At 35.5% G+C, this 15,504-nt stretch overlaps 1 protein-coding gene across 32 annotated transcripts in view; it reads right to left on the bottom strand.

Annotated features, from left to right (window-relative positions):
- SEC31A (SEC31 homolog A, COPII component) overlaps nucleotides 1–15,504 on the bottom strand; it is a 72,633-nt gene that overhangs the window by 17,481 nt on the left and 39,648 nt on the right. For 12 of the 32 annotated variants that reach the window (XM_086704710.1, XM_086704717.1, XM_086704720.1 and 9 more), the window contains 9 exons: nucleotides 14,809–14,884; nucleotides 14,008–14,186; nucleotides 12,971–13,097; nucleotides 11,868–12,013; nucleotides 10,415–10,588; nucleotides 7,674–7,847; nucleotides 4,896–4,988; nucleotides 4,090–4,216; nucleotides 2,179–2,520 (listed from right to left, as the gene is read on the bottom strand). In XM_086704710.1, the coding sequence (XP_086560836.1) occupies nucleotides 2,179–2,520; nucleotides 4,090–4,216; nucleotides 4,896–4,988; nucleotides 7,674–7,847; nucleotides 10,415–10,588; nucleotides 11,868–12,013; nucleotides 12,971–13,097; nucleotides 14,008–14,186; nucleotides 14,809–14,884 (1,438 nt within the window). The remainder of the gene's footprint in view (nucleotides 1–2,178; nucleotides 2,521–4,089; nucleotides 4,217–4,895; nucleotides 4,989–7,673; nucleotides 7,848–10,414; nucleotides 10,589–11,867; nucleotides 12,014–12,970; nucleotides 13,098–14,007; nucleotides 14,187–14,808; nucleotides 14,885–15,504) is intronic. The other 20 variants (XM_086704722.1, XM_025922019.2, XM_086704729.1 and 17 more) reach the window with 5 other exon arrangements.

The raw sequence follows: 15,504 nt of genomic DNA, 5'->3' as shown, positions 1-15,504 counted from the left end.
ACTGAAAAATGTTTGCTTCTTCTTCCTATTAGTCACTCTGTTTCTCAGCCAGGTTAGAACATTCTGTTACTTTGTATATAAGCAAAGACTTTATCTCAAGGCCAAATACACTTTTGCTTAAGAATACCCATGCAAATATTTAACTTAGATGATGAAGTAACAAAATACCTAAAACAGTGTTGTTATAGGATTTTTGTAATTCTAACATTGATAACTGCTTCTATGACTTATATCAGGACTAGACCATCTGGTAAAGAAGAATGAACTTATTAGGCTTTATAGACTGAGAGACCTGGGTTTGTATCTCAACTTGGAGACTATCATCATGCAACCATGAGTTTAACTCCTAGGAAACCAAGTTTCCTCATGTCAACTAAAAAAAACATTTCTATTTCTCATGGCTCTGATAATTAAATAAGAAAATATATGGCAAATGATGGTACATGTCCAGTGTATGTTCAGTAAATGATGACTCACCTCTCTATTTCCCTGCACCACTTTAAAGTGGGAATTTTCTGGAACTCATCTTTCAGTCAAGAACTCTATTACCCAACTATTCAGAATAGATACTATCTTCACTATTGAGGTTTCAGAAGGTAATTTTTGAACTCTACAACTGAATTAGCACTCCTCTCTAAAATATCAATCTACTGAACTATTTATATTGAAAGTTACAGAAATTTTATTTGTGCAGTAAAGGGTGATAGAGATATTTGTGTGTGTGTGTGTGTGTGTGTGTGTGTGTGTGTGCGCGCGCGCGCACGCACACATCTGCACGCATGTATGTGTGAGATTTTTGGTACTCTGGCCTTTATATATCAGAGAAGAAAGGTGATAGGTATATAATTCTGCATTCATGAGACTTTGTTAGAATAGAATATTTCTTCAATAGATCCTATTTTATAATTGTTTTCAGTAATTATAGCTACTGCTTAAAATATATATATATATATACACACACACACACATACATACTGGACGCCCCAGAAGCAACTAAAGTATTAGGAGCAAAGCAAGATTCATTCATCTCTTTGTTCCTTTAGTTCAAAAACATCGGTTGTAATCTAAAAGGGAAACTATTTTCAAATACTAAAAGGCACAGAGCTCTAATTTTGAGTCAGGTTTTGTGTAATCACAGCCAACTTTACAGTCACTATCCCCAAATGCTTTAATGTATTAATGCATTCAATCTTCTTCATGAGCTTATGAGCAGGTATTAATATTATTCTGAGGAAATGGAGGCTTGAAGAAGTTTAAGTAACTTAACCAAAGCTGGGGTACAAACCCAGGAGATTGAATTCCAAAGCCTGCATTCTTAACCAGTATGGTTAGTGGTCCCTAACCCTGATTCATCGATCCCTTTTTATAACACATGCCTTTGAGGCCCCTTTTGGTAGGGGCCAAAATGAAAACCAGATAATAAAACCTCCCCATAAAAAGTAATGTAATGCTCTAATTATAAAATGAGATAAGAATTTAGAAAACGTGTATCTCATTATAATAATAATTTAAGATTATGGTTTTCATTAGAAAACTTCAGGCATGACTACACTGTTAGACTATCTATCGAATCCTTGAAATTCCTAAACTATCTGAGGGTGGTGCTGCCCTAATGAAGAATCGCTGCACTACTGTCCACAGACTTTGTACTTTTCTGCTGTCTCATTAGAGATCCTCCGTCAGAGTTGTGTTCTCTCACTCTTTTCCTTTAGATAAGCATATCCAGATCCCTCATCTTTATAAATAAACATAACTATAAAATTATATACAATCACCATGTTTAATCTCCATGAATGGGCTTAAGGCACAAATAATTTTAAAAACGCTAAACTTCTCAATAAGAACAGAGCCAAGTTTGGCTCTAAAGAAATTAGTGTCAATTAAACCTAGTTCCAAACACCACTTATCTTGCCAATTAATTTATTACCACTTATTTTAAGTTTAGTGGCAGATTATATACTCTTACCCTTTTGAAGCTCTAAAGTTTTCCTCATTTAGCAACTAAAGTTCATTATGGGATGATCACACTTTTAGAAATAGTTTCAGAATTTGTGATAAAAACTCAACACCTCAGATTACTCAGTTTACAAAGAGTCAGACATAATTCCCCTCCATCCACCCACGTGTTCATGAAAAAATAAAGGAGGGAGCCAAACCAAATCCCTTTCAAGCGCAGACCTGTTCTTTGCGACGCAGGCAGCTCACTGGCAGCAGGCAGTGTACCTGTTGTTCCAGGAGGCAGTGCATAAGCTGAAGATGATGGTGGAGCTCCTGGTCCGCCATGCTGGAAGGATGCTCCAGAGGAAGGGGGAGGAGGGAAAGAAGCAGCAGAGCTGGAGGTAGGTGGAGAGGCCTGGGGCTGTGTTGCGTACAGCTGAGACTGCCCAGAATAGGAAGAAGCAGAAGATATGTAAGGGGTGTTAGGGTAAGCGTTTGAAGCAGAAGGAGCAACGGGCTGCTGAGGTCGATACATTGTTGACCCCCCTGTTCCGAAGGAATACTGCTGGGCTGGTTGATAAGCTACACCAAGGAGAAGAAACAGAAATTTTAATTAGTTATAAGTTTATTGACAGCAACAAAAAACCAGTTATCTCATTCTATGGAAATTATTTTTGTCATTATTATTAGAACAATAAGCTACAACCAAATATTAACCCTTATATGTTATGCTTTTGATGACTTGGATACCCTTAAATATACTAAAATATACCCATTGGATCAATATGTGAAATATGCCATCTCCAGACTGCTTCTGGCTATGAAAATCTTTCAATCATCAAACCCAAACACTGAAAGACCGACCCTTTTCTCAGACTTCCTGTGCCTGAGAAAAGACTGCAGTGACACTGACTAGCCACCAGATGGAACCATGCAGGAATTACACGACCCAAGCACTCCCCGTTACAGTAAATTACAGGGACTTTGCTGGCGGCTCAACATCTCCTCCACCGGAAGAATTGTAGGGTGAGCACTATTGTTATGAATCAAATACCTTCTCCAACATCTAGTAAACTAATCAGCTACTCACACTGTGATTTTGAGCTTAGTTCCAGATTAACAGCCAACTCTCTAAGATCCCTGACAAAACAATTACTACATAGTATTTCATATACTATACACAGTTGGTTAGTAAGCATTCAGGCAGCCAACTAATGTTTTGATGCAAAGACCTGAGCCCAGATTAGAGAATATTACCACATTTTTCATGACCAGGGGTAGGTATGGACCTCTACAGAGTGAATCTACTAGAACTATACTTGTTCTACTCTGAAGACAGCATTTTCATGAGTGAAAAATTGTGTCAAATCTGTATTCATGTTAAGTAAGAATATCCACTTTAGCATAGAACGTGCTTATTAAGATTAGTTCTTACTAGGCAGTGGCCTCTTGCTTTTGTAATAGTTGTTTAATCATATAATTTTCTCCTTGGAGATTTTTTTTTCTCTTCATGTAAATTTTAAAATAGTGGTGATATTTTACTTTATAAGTGCAAATATTTTCTAAAAAACAAAAGCCAATGGTGGGCACATGTTATTACCATACATTTGTCGAAATTCATAGAATGTTCAACACAAGAGAGAACACTAAAGTAAACTATGGACTTTGGGCGATAATGATGTGTCAATGCAGATTCACTACTATAGCAAATGTTCTACTGGGGTACAGGCTGTTGATAGTCAAGCAGGTTGTACATGGGGGCAGGGGAGATATTGGATATTGAAATGTCCCTTGGAACCATTTTTCCAAAAATGGTTTGTGTCATCTTGCTGAAAGGAAAGAATATATAACAAAATCATTTCAAAAATTCTGTTTTTTAATACCAAAATCATGGGACAATTCACTGTTCTTAGTAATTGCTCAGGAACAGGAGCCAACTGTTCTGAATGGACTGACATAGGAGGCTGTTTCCAAGCATGCTAACTAGGGATGTCACCTAGGGAAACTGTGTTTCTCCCTCTCAAGTCCTACACAGTTCTTTCTTTACTTGTTAAAACTGATTTGATCATGAGTTTGGAGCTTTAAAGCAAAATGTTACTACATTAGGTAAGACATGCTGTTGTGCAAGGACTTCAGGGTCACACTACTTACGCTGTGGCTGTGGATAAGGTGGTACCTGGGTGTGCATGTGACCTGGAGATGTGGGAAGCTGAGCTGTGGTCGCATTTGGATTAACATTTCCGTGCATTATGAAACCTGGAGGTGGAGGATTTTCTCCCTAGGAAATGAGAATATGATAAAAAGGAGGATTACATTTGGAACCAAAAATCTTACCAGATGGATTTATAATCTTTGAAACGGAACTGTTTATTTTTTTTTTTAACTTTACTGTGTAAGAAACACTGCATTTTGCACATTCTGTCTTCCTTAGAACACATTTTCTGAGCAACACATTCTAAGTGATTTAAAGATCAGACAGGTCTAAAGTATTAATTGCAATAAATGGCAACAGATGCTAATAACTTCACAAAACAGTGTCAATGATATTTATAATAAGTCACCAGGATTTTCCATCTCTACTAAATTCCATCCACACTTTGGAAATATAAGTATAAATGCCACAAGGGAACTTTCGTTTCTCTTCAATTTCTGCAATGCTCAAAAACAAAGAAGAAAGAAAAAAGAAAATCTTCAGTGAAATCAGATTTAAACCATTGTTAGAACTTTAGTTGATATTTTTCTAGCTGAGGTCAATTTAGAACTGCAAAAGGAGAGGGAGAAGAAAATAAACTAATTGTCCAGAAACTTCTTGCATCCTAAAGCATTAAAATGCAATAAGCAGGCGGACAAATGGGGGAAGGGGAAATTAAGAAAAGGGGAGTAGAGAATATTTAACTATATATATATATATTTAAGTGAGCAGAATTCTGCTCAAAGATGAATAATGAAGGATATACCTGTGTGTCAGAGGGAGAGGCTGCAGGTGGATGGCTGGGAAGGGCGGTAGGAGTTTTGTTACTCCAGGTAGTGACAGTAGGGGCAATTCTAACCTGAATTGAACAAAGAAATACCAATCACAGAAAATAAAAAATAAAAATGTTAAAAGAAGAAAAAAAAACACCCAGAAGGCATTAACAGCCAGATGCAAAGCAAAAAATAAGAGAAGCAAGATAGCATATGTTAGTCAGGCAACTGCTTTCAAGGTAGCTGGGATTCCAAAAGAAAAACACATTCACAACAAAACAGGGAGAGGGAGGCAGTAGAAAAATCAACATGAAAACCTAAATCAAAGCATAAAAAAAAGTAGCATTCAAGTGTCAAGAATAAGGGGAAAAGCTAGTTCCTGTAAGTAGGTAAAGAAAGAAGATACTGGAGGAAAAAAGATAATCGAGTAGAAAAGTGATTTTGAAGCATTAATAGTATTCATGCTACTATTAGATCTGTAAGCATATTGCTACAAGTTCCCTTTTCTGGATTTTATTAGAGCTGCAAAAATCGTATTAGTCCCATATCAGGCTTAGAAACATACAATCAAAGGATATTAGAGATCAATCAGTCTAATCCCCACTGAGAAAACCAACACCTAGAGAAATGAAGGGGCTTCCTAAGGTCAATACAACTAGCTGGTGACAGACCTAGGACTGAATCCAGACCTCCTGATTTCCAGGCCAGTGTTTGCTATACTATACCATGTTGCTTACCCTGGAGTCCTAAGATTTTCAAAACAAATTTTTTAAGCCACCAAAATCTTTCTGGTCAAGTAAATCTTCATAGAAATTCCAAGTGGAAGTGGAACTCCTACTAATCTGGCCTGCCTCTCACCCTTTTACCCCTTCCTGTAAACATTCCTTTAAAACCACAAGCTGCTGTCCTCATTTGGTACATGATAAGCTTTAATCAAGAAAATCAGTACTTGGGGTGTCTGGGTGGCTCAGTGAGTTAAGCGTCTAACTCTTGATTTTAGCTCAGGTCATGATCTCACAGTTGTAAGATCAAGCCCCATGTTGGGCTCTGCACTGGGCATGGCTTAGGATTCTCTCTCTCTCCCTCTCTCTTTTTGCCCCTTCCCTGCTCCCGTGTGCACACATACTCTCTCTCTCTCTCAAAATAAACAAAAAAAACAAAAAAAAAAAAAAAGAAAAAAAATCACTGCTTAGTTTCTGAATTTGTTTTTCTTTTGTTAAAGTATTAGACTGCTAAGTCAAAGTACAATGAAAGTCTTTCAGTGTTTTTATATCTTCCCAGAAAGACAGATAAACTCAAGAACATAGAGAGTAAATATTCTCTTTTCCCAAAGTAGAGGGTGTCTCACCTCAGTACCCTTCAAGATAGCATGATTGAACAAAAGATGCTTGGGAGTTCTAATATCAAGTTGGCCAGGTGATATTAAGAAATTCAAGCTCTGTCTTAAAACTCTGGCTTGTCACTTGATGTCTGTGCCTCTTAGTTCTTCCAGTCACTGCCTGCTTTGCCCTACCTATGTCATAGACTTTTCTCAAACTAGTAAAGTCTTCATAATAGTGGGAAATTTAATCTGCTTTGTTTACCAATGTATCAACAGACAGAATAAAGACAGGCACTCATAGAAAAGCTCTCAATAAATTATGAAATAAAGGAAAAAAATAAAAAAACAGAGAATACTCTAGATAGTTACAGTTAAATCCAAATGTGATCTATTCCTGATTAAGTATTAATCAAAAGTGCAATAGACAAAAGAGCACTAATTGATCTTTTTTTTAGCTTTCCATGATTTTATATTTACTTTTGTTGCAACAAATTATAAAAAAGACCTTGTCAATTCTATCAGTAATCTGATATATTTTAAAATGGGGAGAGGATCTGCTAACTTTGTTATCAATCAAGACCATTTATTACTTATGAAAATGTACTTTTCATTCAAGAACATGAAGGTTATCTGCGGGTCTGGAAATAAAAGTTTCTGTATGAAGTAGTAAAAGACAGTAAAATGCCACATTTTATGCCACTAAATGTTTTAATTTACTTACTTACTTATTTAAAAATATCTAATCATCTTTATGATCCCCATGACCTACAATTTCATACACCTTTGGTCATTCACTAATATCCAAGTTATCCAAAAAAAGTATGTTCTGAATACTGTGTTGATACAAGAGACACAGTAAACCTGTAATAATGATTCAGAATAAAATACTCAAAATAAGAGTACCTTTTCTAAAAATATTTCATAGTATTAACCAAATCACCCACAAATTATTCCCACTACTTTACTTACAGCTTGTCAGATGAATCAAGTTGAAGCAGTTTCAAGAACAGATGTACATGTGTATGGGTAGTTCGAATGATGGGGAAATAAAAAAATCTCCCCAGAGAGCTTAAATTAATTTATATCTAAAATATAATCTGTTTGACCAGATTAAAGTGATAATTAAAAAAAAAAAAGCAGACCAGGGGCACCTGGCTGGCTCAATGGAAAGAGCATGTGACTCTAGATCTTGGAGTCGTGAGTTTGAGCCCCACCCACGTTTGGTGCAGAGATTACTTAAAAAAATAAATAAATAACTTAAAAAAAAATAAAAATAAAAATAAAAAGAACAGACCATCACTTTCAAGAATACAAAAAGAAAAACTATTAAAACATTATGTTGTCTAACTAGACAACTAGACTTATCATAGCAGATTAAGGTCTCTTACCCAACAAATTTTTGAACAGAAATATATAAATGTTCCTACTTAATCTGGACCATATCACTCACATGGGGATAATATTGTTGAGCTGGAACTCTTGACATCTGTGTGTGGCCAGCCATTGGTCCAGGCCTGCCTTTAGGCAGCTGCTGCCTCTCATAAGGAATTTTAGATGATTCCTGTCCTGGTACAGGCTGTCCTTGTGCTCTACAAAGTCTGTCACGAAGCTGCACAATATTTGGCTATAACAAGCAATGGAAGAAAATAAAGCAGAATGTTAGAACTCACTGAACTATATGACAGCATGTTGCTTTTCTTAAAGTAAGCTTGATCAGTCATATGCTCCTTGTTCATATGCTGTTTCCTATATAATAGATCCTAGCACAAGAGGGTTTAACATCATGGCTTCTAATACTCAAGACTGATACCAAAGGCCCATGATATATCATTTAACTGAGGCAAGGATTTGAATTATGCCCACCACACAGTAGTATGTAAGATCAATGCCACTCATCATCTCTGCTCTTTTGTATTTTCTTATAGTTGAGTAATTTTCACAAATCACAAAAGTAGTTAAAAAAAAATATAACTTCATTTCTTTATAGGGAAAAAAGGTCCCCAAAAGAATCAACTGCTGACGATGTGATGAAAGAAAATGGTGACCTAAGAAAGGAAGGAAAATTAATAAAAAAAAAAAAAGAGAGAGAGAGAGAGAGATGTTGGAAATAAAAGAGTAAGATGTCACACTCATGATAGCTTACACAGATCTACAATTATACAGATCTACAATAAGTATGAGTTGACCACATACATGTTCCAGATATTAACAAACAACAACAAAAAGGTAATGTTAAAATATTTCAGCAAGAACTGATTTTAGTAACTTTAAAAAGTCATACAGGGGCGTCTGGGTGGCGCAGTCGGTTAAGCGTCCGACTTCAGCCAGGTCACGATCTCGCGGTCCGTGAGTTCGAGCCCCGCGTCAGGCTCTGGGCTGATGGCTCAGAGCCTGGAGCCTGTTTCCGATTCTGTGTCTCCCTCTCTCTCTGCCCCTCCCCCGTTCATGCTCTGTCTCTCTCTGTCCCAAAAATAAATAAACGTTGAAAAAAAAAAAAAGTCATACATTACTATAAATTCACTAAAGGTTTAAAGCTGTCATTTAAACTGTTAGGTATACTATTAGGGAGGAAGGTTAGATACTATAATGATATCACAAAGTCTCAGGACATGTTCCCCAGAAAATACTAAGGGTCTACTGAAATATATAGAAGACAGCAACTTCAAAATTGTTTACTTTTACATAGAGAATGTTCTTTAAAAGTCCAAAGGAAACATGAAGAATAATATACAGAAAATGTATGTGGTTAGGGGTGCCTGGTCAGCTCAGTCGGTTAATCATCTGACTTCGGCTCAGGTCATGATCTCACAGTTTGTGAGTTCAAGCCTCGCGTCGGGCTCTACACTGACAGTGCCGAGCCTGCTTGGGATTTTCTCTCTCACTCTCTTTCTGCCATTCTCCTGCTTGTGTGCATGCAGATACTCTCTCGCAAAATAAATAAACTTTAAAAAAAAGAAAAAAAAATGTATGTGGTTATAAATGGTATTGAAAATAAAGAGTTTAATACTGAGGCTACAAGATCTAAAGGTCTTAGGTTAAGTTAGTCTTAAAGGGTCTTATAACTCACTATTAAAGGGGTGTTTAAAAAGTCATAAAATAATTATGCCAAGGTCATCATAAAGTCTGTTTCTATTCTACCTAATATTCTCACAGATAAAATCGAAAGATACAACATGTAAATGTGTTTCAAAACCAACTAGAGTCAAACCTCCATAATGCTGGAACATAGACTTAAGTGTTTTTACTCAATGAAACCACTCAATGAAATATATTGATATTTCCCTACAAGAGACAAAATACTGAAAACAATTAACTAAAAAAATCCATCAAAAACAAAATAAAGTTTATAATAAAAAGCATAGAAACAAGAAAATATCTTCAAGGCTCAAAATTAAGTTCTGTCACACACACAATATAGATACAAACATCCTACTTGTGGATAACTGTCCTCAAACCTTTCCCTGATTTCTACCCATGCTTCATTATTAAATTTAGGTTGTCCTCTTCTGTGATTCCACTGCACTACTACCTCTATCATAGTTATGTATCACTTTTGGAAAACTCCCTTAGGAAAAGAATCTTGGCAATCGTGTCCATCATTATACTGTCAGTCACTTACTTAATTCCATTGCATTGAAAAAGCCCAATTTAATGCATACCAAATAATAAATCAGAAATGTCACTCTCCCTGCCTTGAGTATTTTAAAAATATACTTGTCTGCAGACAGTATCAGACTGAAATGGTATACAGAATGAACTTCTTCACTAATATCTATGTCTATGTCTAGCATTTGTGGGAATTTTAAAACTACAACCCCAATTATTTAAGTATTAATATTCATAGCTTTCTAACACAGAAGATTCCTACAAAGAACCATGTACAAAGATTCAGCATTTGGCTCAAGAAATTAGAAGTTGGTCCTTTTCCATTTTTTCCCTCAAATACTATGCCCATCAGTACAAAGGGATCTATTGTACTACAAGAGCATCCTATCTCTCCAATACCGTCTGGGTACACTTAAAATGATCCTTGAATAATTGTCAGTAACATTCACTTATGGTCAGATGACAGAAATTCAATTGTTCCAAAACATTCTACTTACCAATATTCTTATGCTTAACACTACGTGCTACCCACTGGACTCACCTTATTCACACATTAAAAGAAGAGAAATGGTCAATTCTAATTACCTGGTTGGTGTTTTCGGGAAGAAAAGCCAAGGCTGCAGCAATACTGCCTTGGGCTGCCAACAAATTAGCATACTGACTCATCTTCTCAGCCAAAAGAACTCCTACAGTATTGGTGTCCATGGCTTGGGTGAGTTGTACAGCTTTTCGCAGGATGACAACTTTCTCAATAAGATCCTAAGTGAGGAAAAGAAGGGAGAGAGAAGGGCAAGCAAACAAAATTACCAAGATGTGTATGCAAGAGAGCAGGAATGAAGAGATACTAAGATTTCTAAAACCTCCTAAAAGTATATCTTATTATCCTCTCTCTTAAAAACTTCTGCAACAGCTGTCCACCATTCACGTAAACTGAAAAAGTAAGGAGGAAGAAAGTACCTTATCATGGTTAGGGCATAGGTTATTTCCTTCTCCTAAATATCCTTAAACTGCCAGATACTTGTCTTGTGAGCTTAAAGTAGGCAAGCATCCAAAGTGAAAGTGATCAGCAGATAAATGTCCAAAGGCAGAAACTGGGTTCCAGCAGGTATAAAAGAAACTGACTGAAAACATCATACTACCTATACTATAAAAACACTACTACTAAGAGGTGACCTCCAATGAGCTTACTATTTCAACCCCAAATTTTTCACATTGCTCTTCAATACCAATTATTTCAACAATGGGAAGCCTCAAGTATAAAGCACAAGAATATCCTATCTATCGGCCCTTCAAAAGTACACAGATCCAGAAGTGTGAAACAAGTGTGCTTTCTTTCAAAAGCACTTAGGAAAACAGTGATTTCCTACCAGATTTTCAGTTTTAATAAAGTGATCTTTAAAATTACAACTGTACTGAGAAAATCTCTTTCCAGAGCGAAAAAGAAATACCTGAATGAAATATTATGAGACTCTGATTAAATGCTTAGAAAAAAAAAATCTAAATACTGTATACAGTTACTCCATGCCTGAAAATAGTCCCCATATTTTTTACTCCCCCTCTTGTCCAGGTTTTAGTGCTACATAGGATTCCATTTACCTCTTACTTTCATTTTCCCTTAATCATGACGATTAAGATTCTCTATTGGTACTGGGAAGGTCTCCCATTCCTTACCCCACATTGCCTCTTTCCTTGCCCAAGGCAGATAGGGTCACCAGAGGCAGGGAGAGAAGCATGGGGGAAAAGACGTACACTCTAGGACTGTTTTCATGCTCTTGCCACTTGCTTCTTCCAATAAACTACCAAATCACAACCTTGATTTCACAAGCAGTTGCAACTCCCATTTTACTATCCCATCATCTCATACTTTGCCCCGCCAAATATGCTACAAATACACATAAATTATCCAGCAAAAGAACTTCTAAAACATAGGTAACTAAGGTGAAAGCAATGAACTTCTGGAACAAGTCAATTTCTAGAATAGAAGTAGGGTGAAAGACAACACTAGAAAGTAAGCACCCCTTGTTTCAAAGATACTAACCTGAAGGGACAAAGGACTGCTTCCATCTTGAGCTTTAGTCCAACATGCAACTAGTTTCTCTACATTCCCTGCACAGATATAGCAGAGACATGCCTGAGTCTGCAGGAGGATATCACCTTCACTTTCAAGCCTGGCTCCCAAAAGATCTACCGATCAAGAGGAAAACAAAATAAGACTATACTCAAGACAATCTGAACATGAAGTCGTAAGTAAGCCAATAATATTTTCAGAAGTATGAATTAAACTTCACAACCAATGAGTAGCAGATAGAAACAAAATCAGTTATGTAAATGCTCAGTAAGTGTTTATTTATTAAATGAATGGAAGTGCGTGACAAATTGTATGTAAGGAATGACTTCTCAAGATTCTATACCTAGTTGCAGAATGAATTTCCCTGAATTACATTAAAAAATAATAAATGGAAAGGACACTTGAACAGAAAAATCCTAATGAACACTTAACTCCACTTCAACACGTCAGATATTTGTGTAAATAGATGAAATATGGCACATTTGAAATGAACATCAATGGTAGGTAGGACTACGATAAATCACTTATGATAATAAAGTTAATATCTTATAACTTTCATATTCTCATAATACTTTCAAGGTAGCAAATGGTTGGTTGTTCTGATACTAGCACTCTGAAGCTTCTGTTCTTACAAGTAAGGAGTATCATTCCTTAGCCACCAGTCTAGTCACAGCCTTTAACAGTAATTTATAATTTCCAATCAAATGTTATCATTACTAATTTTATCAAGTTAATATTTATTAAGTGAAAGCTAATTATGTGTAATTTTACATATAATAGACTAACTAAGGCTTAGAAAGTGATTTTTCCGAGGTCATACAACTAGTAAGTGGCAGAGGCAAGATTCTAGGTCCAGTCTGCTGGAAACCAAAACTGTTAAGAAATATTATTAAAAGTAATGACTAGATATGGAGAAGTAATGTTAATAATTCTAAGAAAAGTATCCAAATGGGAACTTCTTTTTCTTATCTATGATTAGCTGGTTTGCAAACATTTCTAATAATATGTTACTAATTTTATATAAAATATACGATGCCATATACATTATATAAATGTAAGGCTCATTTTCTTACCACAAAGGGCTGAAAACTCATCTGGTTTAGCATAAGTCAATACTGCAGCTAAAGCCTCTCTCCAATTTTTAAGGTCACAAGACTCAACAATTTCTTTCCAGTTCTTCATCACCACTGCAGTAATTAGCTTAAGAAAGGAAAATAAAGGAGAATTAAAAATCTCTGGTATATTAGTAAAAATTACCTCTGGCTAATCAATCATATCTTTTAAACCTACTATTCACAGTATTTCATGCAGAATAAAGCAGCAACAAAGTGAAGAATATTCCTGAACCAACAGACATAAAAAAGATGGTTATTATTTTTCCTCAAAAAACAAAACAAAACAAACAAACAAACCCCATCACACAAACATTTTTTGTAATATAAATATGCTGAGAAGGAGGGGTGCCAGGCTGACTCAGTTGGAGGAGCATGCGATTCTTGATCTTGGCGTAGTGAGTTCAAACCCCACGTTCGGTGTAGAGATTACTTAAAAATAAATAAATAAACTTAAAAAAATATGCTGAGAAGGAAAAGTATAGGGTATTATCAAAACATTAACAGGAAGGCATGACCTGCTCTGATGGATCAGAAAAAATGTTTTGAGTACATGTGAGATATGAAGTCAGAATTAACTTCATCAAGGTCGAGAAAGAGGAAGATGGCAGCAGAGTAGGAAGACCCTAGGCTCACCTCGTCCCACAAATACAATTGGATAACTATCCAATCATCCTAAATACTCCAATTTGATGGAAGAATTAGAATTTAAAAGTTAAAATATTTACCTTTAAATTTTTCTATGTTCTAACTTTTCTACAATAAAAATATGAAAAGTACTTTTCATTAAAAAATTATATACATAAAGTACAAAAAATAAAAATAACAACGCCAAACTATCAATAATAACCATTTCTGGTTCAAGGAACTATGAGTGTTTTGTTTGTTTTGTTTTGTTTTGTTATTTTAACTGTTTTCTGCATATCAATTATCTATTCTAAGAATGTATTGCTTTTATACTCAGAACAGTGTTATAGTTTATTTTTAAAACAACATACCCTGGTAATTTTGCTTTGGGATTTTGCAAAGTATTTTTTCTGGGTTCGAGCCAAGAGTTCTTGTCCACCTGCTATGGCCAATATAATGGCATCAGCCATGCGGTTATCATGTAAACAAAGGTCAACAGCACTCTCAAAGTTACCCGTCAGCAAAGCCTGAGTAATTAAACCATCAATATCTGCAATAAGGAAATACACCCAAGTTAATAAAAGGTTTTGTTAAAAGAAAAAATCTTATACATATCAACTTTTACATGCACACACAAAGGAGAAAACAATGCTAATTTCTGAATATTACTAGCGGATCAATTTCTATGGAAATATATTGAGATGCATGTAAGTAAAATCAGGTAAAATAACACATTTTCAGATTGCTTAAACTAGAATAATAGAGATCATTACAGTTTTTATTACATTGATGTCAGAACATCTATCTCCAAGAGACTGATTACATATACTAATTTTTTTTTTTTAACTTTTATTTATTTTTGAGACAGAGAGAGACAGAGCATGAACGGGGGAGAGTCAGAGAGAGAGGGAGACACAGAATCTGAAACAGGCTCCAGGCTCTCCAGCACAGAGCTCGATGTGGGGCTCGAACTCACGGACCGCGAGATCATGACCTGAGCCTAAGTCAGATGCTTAACCGATGGAGCCACCCAGGTGCCCCCTGATTACATATACTAAATAACTGGGTTCTTCTTTTCAACCCTCTACCACTTGTCACAAAACATTTGTAACTTAAATTTAGGGACTATTTGTTTTCAAATAGGTAAAAATAAAAATGAAATAAGTACTTACCACCACTGATGGAGATGTTAAATGTTCTTCCTGCTGGTGGTAGAAATTCAGATTCTTGTTTTCCTTCTTTGATGCACTAAAAGATGGAAAGGGCAGCAATTTAGCCACAGTGAAACGGTGGAGAAATTTACTGGCAAAACAAAATTTATATATTTACTATATATATATATAATTCACCTACTGACTAGATGACATGAGCAGTTATTCCAGAAAAGTTCTCAGATCTAAGACTTTCCTAAGTATTAACTCCCATTATACAATCATAAATAAAATCCAAAGTCATCAGGAATAATGTTAAACAAACTATAAGTGTACATATCCATTACTGGTAGCTCAGAAATTATTGAAGAATGTTTGTTTTTACTTCAAATAAGAGGAGTTTGAAACAAGCAAAATACATGTGTTTTTAATTTTACCATATTTAGACTGTTAAAACAACTCTGCTTCTACACATCTAAAATTTTCTATGTCTAAAAACTTCTGTCCATTAGGTTTAGTTATAAGGTATTTTTGTTTTAATTGAATCAGTTATGAAAGAAAAACCACTTGGTGCCCTTATACAAATGCTATATAAAAGACTGTATGAATATACTCAAATTCAATTATAGACTTTGTATTCTCTTAAATTAGTCATACCTGCCATAGCAGGTTGGTCTGGTAAAAAGATACACACAGTTCTGTTATAAATTTCTGAAA

This window comes from Puma concolor, chromosome B1 (genome assembly GCF_028749965.1).
Source record: "Puma concolor isolate L17-30 chromosome B1, mPumCon1.1.hap2, whole genome shotgun sequence".
NCBI classification, from domain to species: domain Eukaryota; kingdom Metazoa; phylum Chordata; class Mammalia; order Carnivora; family Felidae; genus Puma; species Puma concolor.
The sequence above is the reverse complement of the archived record's forward strand: the minus strand, read 5'-3'. Positions and strand labels throughout refer to the sequence as shown.